General features: G+C 46.1%; 1 protein-coding gene across 2 annotated transcripts in view; it reads right to left on the bottom strand.

Annotated features, from left to right (window-relative positions):
* Positions 1-1,829: 1,829 nt before the first annotated feature.
* Positions 1,830-6,000, bottom strand: part of KLHDC4 (kelch domain containing 4) — a 94,347-nt gene continuing 90,176 nt past the window's right edge. Inside the window, exons 11-12 of one of the 2 annotated variants that reach the window (XM_069085592.1) lie at positions 3,873-3,986; positions 1,830-2,457 (exon numbers count right to left, since the gene is read on the bottom strand). In XM_069085592.1, the coding sequence (XP_068941693.1) occupies positions 2,282-2,457; positions 3,873-3,986 (290 nt within the window). In that variant the 3' untranslated portion in view covers positions 1,830-2,281. The remainder of the gene's footprint in view (positions 2,458-3,872; positions 3,987-6,000) is intronic. The other variant, XM_069085593.1, reaches the window with a different exon arrangement.

Below are 6,000 nucleotides of genomic sequence, written 5' to 3'. Positions count from 1 at the left end.
TCTGGGTTATCTCACAACCCTGGATAGTATTTTTACCTCTCCCCTGCTGTTTGCATTTAAGGTGCTTTCTTTATCAGGGCTGTTTTAATCATGGCAATTACACAGTACAGGCAGCTCATTTTATTGAAGCTTGTTTATTTAATCTTCATTGGCTTCTAATTAGCCTCTTTCAGTCAAAGGGACTGACTCTCTACTGATAACCTCACAGAAGGGAGAGAAAAGACACTGCCGGTACCATTTGTACAATAAATGTGTCTTTTGGCCTGCGTTTGATTTAGCCGACTCCAAAAAAGATCGTCCTTCTTCAACTCTGGTTCCTGTAGCTCTGCTGGAAGAAAACATGCCTTGGATTGACAGAGCAAGGTCAAAGCCCAGGAACAGACGCTAGTAACAGGGTCCCTCCATCACCAGCCCCCAGACCATCACAACAAAAGGTCATGGGGTATAATCACTCCCGGGCTGCCTCCTCTGTATGGCTGTTGTGAGCATCAGAGCCCTGGGAGCTGCAAAGCTCAGACATCCAGGCTGGTAGATGGTGGCATTACTATCGAGCAGGTAGGTGGTAAAGATCTGGAATCAGAGAGGCCGGGACTCAAATCAAGCCTCCCACACTGGCTATATAACCTTGGGTAAGTCGCTTAAACCGTTTACTTAACTGTAAGATGGGGATAAAAAGGACATCCACCTCCCAATGTGGCTGTGAGGATCAAATGAGTTATGCATGCATGTGTGTGTGTATGTATGAAGAGCTGTATGTTATGTGCGTGTGCACGTACACACACACACACCACTCTGCTAACTTTAGAGTGTCACCTGACTATAATTAACAGGCCTCACTATAGCATTTTAGATCTGGAAAGGTCCTTAGGGATCTAGTCTGCCTGCATGTCTTACACACGAGCAGCCTGAAGCTAAGAGGAATCCTGTCATCTGTCCACAGTCCCAAAGACAACAGGCAGCGTGCAGTCCTGATCAAGCACACGACAACGGCTGTCTTGTCTCACTCCATGGGCACCGCTACAGAACAGGACGGCCATGGTCTGTGCCCCGGCAGCCTGCCTCTACTCAGTCCCTGAGCTGTGTGGCCAAGTACCAGGGCAGCTCTGGCTGGACAGTCTGGGCCAGCCTGGGGCCAACCCAACACTATTTCAGGACATGGGATGACCTCTATGTTAAATCCTCTTCCAACTATGTCCTATGAAACATTGCCACAATCCTAAGCATGACTGCACTGTTACAAAAGCATTCACATTGAGTCCCAGTATTTTTTTTAATGTTTTCCTGTAACAGGAGGGATGACTGCTGGCTAACAAATTCGACTTACTATTAAAGACTATGAATTCTTACACAGGATGCTCAAAACAAAAAAAAAAAAAGCTGTTCTGTTATTTCATTTCTAATGCTTTCACACTGATTATGTATCAAAATGGTGCTGCTGTCATTAACCTAATGGTAACTGTATACTGACTGTGTGCTCATCACCACACAGCGCCCAGAGATCACACCAGCTTATGCCAGCTTCTAAAGGAATGCCCTCTTCTTGTGAGAACTGATCAGCCAGCTAGCACCCACTGCTGACCAGGCCCCGTGCCGAGAAATGGCAAAGGGCTACAACCAATTCCCCTTGGTTTGTCCTTTCCTTCTGGGGGATCACACACTCTCATTATCATTCAGGGAAAGTGAAAACCAATGGGAAAGGACCCCTAAAGGAACAACTGGGTACAAGAGGGAGTTGAAATCAAAACTGAAAATTAGGTTTGGAACTGTGGTAACACCAAGAAAAGTCCTGAATGTGGCAACGAAATGCAGTTCACAGAGAAGCCGCAGAGTGAACCAAACAAAGCACTTTATTTTGTGAGCCAACCTTGCTTCTACTTCCTAAGGGGTCAGAGATTAAATGTGCTGAAGCATCTGGGTTTCTAGAGAACCAAAGAGTAAAAGGGTTTCCAGTATACACTTCTTGTTTCTATAAAGGCTTCCAAGCCTCCCTGGACCTCATTATGAGCTCTCCGTTCATCCTTCTGAAGGTTTTATGTTCCAGGTCTGGCCCTTGGGCCCAGTCAGACGGTTTCTGGGCACACTCCCGGCTGGTGGGAGCTCTGCTCCATGCACTGCCCTGATCCCAGCTGAGTGACCCAGACACGCTGCTCTTCCCAGGGTTTTACACTGACCTGGTAGGCCACTTAGCAGTGGGCTCAGTTTATACAGTAGTAACATTTTCAATAACGTTAATGATTTGAACTACTTTGCCCATTCTGAGAAGTAAACACCAATTTTGTCCTTAAACCGAATCACCATAAAAGGTCTTGGCCATGGCATGCGCTACTTTGATCACTTTCTTTTCCTTTGCATCAGGCCCCATGTTGTTCCGAGCGACCTTAATCCAATATTCTTCAGTCCGAGGCAAATAGTCACTGTATTTTTCATTAGGCTCAACCACTGGATGCTGATCACCTTCTGACAATAAAAAATAGAGAGGAAGAAGACAGAGGTTCAAGTTGATGGAGAGCAGGTGGCAGACATTTTGGCAAAAATCAAGTCAAAGAGCACACTGTGGGGTGCAGGAAGGGAGGGGGGTGTTTAGGACCAAAGAGCGGAGGGTCTCTGCTATGCTCCTCTGCTCTGGCCAAACCATACCTGCAGAAATTCTACATCAGGAATGATTTTGATCATCTGGAGACTCTCCACAGGAAGGCATCCACCAAAATGGTGGAGATCAGTGGAGGGAAGTGGGTATTTTTAACCTACAGAAGTCTGAGGGGTAACATAACCACTGTCTTCAGCTAACTGAAGATCTGTAGCATGAAGAGGGATCAGACAGGTTCTATTTGGCACCAGGGGGCTGACCTATGCACAGTGGGTGAAAGTTGCAGAGGCAAATTTAGAATCCATTTAAGAAAAACCTTAGGGGCAGCTAAATGGCGCCACAGTGCACAGGGCCTGGAGTGAGGGAGACCCGAGTTCAAATCCAACCTCACTTGTTAGCTGTGTGACCCTAAGCAAGTCACTTAACCCTCAGTTAAGTGGTTCTACCTCAATTTCCTCATTGTAAAATAAGTAAAATGGCAAACCACTCCAGAATCTTTGCCAAATGGGGTCACCAAGAGTCGGACATGACTAAAATGACTGAACAGCAAAGGATGGCAGAGCTTTCCAAAAGTGGCTACAACCAAGTGTCTTGGGCCGTGGCGGCTTCCTTTAAGCAAAAATGAGATGCCCTTCCCTGAGTGAACTGCAGAGAAGATGCTTGCTCCCCTAAGGGTTGGTCTAGACTGGCCTCTGAAGTCCCTTCTGTGCTCTGAGCTACTCACTTTGTGCAAAAAAGGGTTTTCTAAATAGCAAGCTCTCTCCTGGTGCACTTTCAATGATTCTGTTTTTAAATCCCCATTTTTGTAGAAAATATTTATTGTGCAAAAGCTATACTTCTGGTTAAAAAGAATAAACTAACAATCAAAACCAAAAGCAACTGTCCTCCATCCCCATCTTTAAAAAAAAAATTTTTGCAAGGCAGTGATATACCTGTTCCAGGCGGTGTGCAAACTTCTCTCACTTTGGTGAAGTTTCTGCTTAGGGGTGGGGAACCTGTGGCCTTCTAGGTCCTTAAGTGCGACCTGCTGACTGAATCCAAATTTTACAGAACAAATCCCTAAGGACTTAGAAAAGGCCGCAGGTTCCCCACCCCTGGTCTAGGATCGGCCTCACAAAGTCCTGATTCACTGGTCAGCGAGCCTCCACGCCCTGCTCTGTAGGGTTCCAAGAATAACTCCCACTGTGTCAGCAAACCCTCATCTTGTCCCACCTTTGGGAGGCCCCATCAAACCCTCCCCCTTCACACCAGAGGCTTAGAAGATGAACGAGCACAAGCCCAGTACCTTCATCCTCTTCACTTTCTTCCTCTGTTTCCTCATCTTCCTCTTCCTCCTCTCCCCCTTCTGCTCCTTCGACTTCATCTTCTGAATCACTTTCCTCCAACCATTCTTGAGTTTCTTCAACAATAAAATCAATCAATCAACCAATTGATCAATAAAACTAAGGCCCAGGCATACCAGGAGAGAACTGCAATACATACTCTTCAATAATTCATTATTAAGCAAACAGATGACTTGAAAGACAACCCTCCCATCCTGGACCACTCCCTTCTCTCCCACCCCCCGAACCTGAAAGCAGACAGTTCCAGGTCTGATTAAATGAGAGCAGGATAGGGAGGCAGGGGAAGACTTATCTGAGCGATGAAAAAAGCTCAAGACAACATGCCAAGATCAGAAATGAGCAGGTGTCAAACAGCACATTCATAGCCTGCATGGGAAAAGAAAGTGCCGAGGCTGACAAGGGCAGCTTCTTGGGCAGAGGCCCAGCCCTGCCCGTTCCGCCGGAGCCATCACGGAGAGCTCGGCTTTTAGCCACTGGCAAGGGAACTCAAGAGTGAGGAAGGGGACAAGCAGAAGCACTGGCTCCAAGGAAGAAGGGACAAAAAGGCAGTATTTCTTGAATAAAAAGTTTTGAGGACTCGGTCCGTGGGCTGGGCTCTAGACAGGTAGGGAAGGCAGGCAGGGTGATGATCTCTCAGAAGAAGGCAAGGAAGCTGGATGGTGCCCAAGGAGAGAAAGTGTGAATCATCCCATGCCAATCCTTCTACCCTTCCCCTGATTCCCTAGGCTAAAGGGAAGGCCTCAGCCCCATGGGGAATAATGATGCTAATATTCGCTGGGGCTGGGAACTTGGTTTAATTTAATTTTAAGGTTTTTTCTTCCCCCTTTAAAGATCTTTCATTAATTTATATAGACTTTAAAGCTCAGAATCTTTTAATAGCACCAATGCCAAGGAAATGAAGCCTGAAAAAGCTGACTTGGCTGGTCAAAATTAAAGCAGATTTTTTTTAAAATGCACACTAGCACAACAACCATTTGCACATATCTGTCTATTCCACAGCGGGATACACCTCACAAACTCATGTTTTCCATGGTGTAACAATGAGTGTTTCAGCCACCTGCCCAGGCTTCCCATTCAGCCACTGGAGGAGGAAGGGATGACCTGGGCCACTTCCCGTTGGGGGCTCTGTGCTCACCACATCAAGGTGGAGAACATCTGCTCTGTACTAACCCAAGCCAAAGAACAGAAATGTGGATTCTCAACTCCCCGTACTTTCCTCTCACCAACACCCAGGTGGGTGATGCAGTCTGGGTTCCTTACATAGTTGAACAGAGTAGCTCTTTCCCCCTTCTTTCCCTCTCAATCTAACAGAGAAAGAACTTCTCTTCCCTCTCCCAGGCCTCCCACTTGTTCACTCTCATCTCCCCCTCTCTAATCGGATATGCCTACTCCAAGCTTGGAGGACCCCCTGCTTCCCCAAGTCTGCCTTCTAATCATCTGCTATGTTCAAATGCAACGACTTTCCAAAATTCTCATTAAAAAAGTCCTGTGCTTTCTGGGTTCCCTCTTCGCAGTGTCTTCCATTTTACACACGATATCAACATTTTCTCAGAATCCATCAGCGTTCCAAGATCTCACCAATGCTTGTTGCTCCAGCAGAGCAAGGAAGATACTTCCCGTTCTGCTGCCTGTCAACTCCCTCATTCTACAAAGAAAGACATGCCCTCCCTAGCGTCAACCCTATTGATTTTTCTTCATTCTTCAGTCCTGAGTTTCAAACAGGAGTAGCGAGCTCCCTGAGTCCTCAACAATTTTCTTTCCTTTAGAAAAAAGTTAAGTGGAAAATGAACATTGATTAAAGAAAGATCAGAGGAAATATTTCAGAAGTGACAATAAATAAGGCTAAAGAATTCAAAATCAGAGGTACAAAAAGATTGTTAGAGGAGACTAATCTGTGCCAAGTTTAGTTCTTGTGCATAAATACAGCGAGTCTGACAACCTAAGGAACAAGGCCTCAGCTCAAATCTGCTCTGCAATGACTCACCTGTCAGCAGCGCCCCAAAAGGCCATACTCAAAGATATGCAGCTAAGTCAACAAGTCTAATCCATGGTTAACAAGAGTCTTGTGAT

This window comes from Petaurus breviceps, unplaced genomic scaffold (genome assembly GCF_028583685.1).
Source record: "Petaurus breviceps papuanus isolate PSGF00001 unplaced genomic scaffold, PetGlider_PUasm1.0 176, whole genome shotgun sequence".
NCBI classification, from domain to species: Eukaryota; Metazoa; Chordata; class Mammalia; order Diprotodontia; family Petauridae; genus Petaurus; species Petaurus breviceps.
The sequence above is the reverse complement of the archived record's forward strand: the minus strand, read 5'-3'. Positions and strand labels throughout refer to the sequence as shown.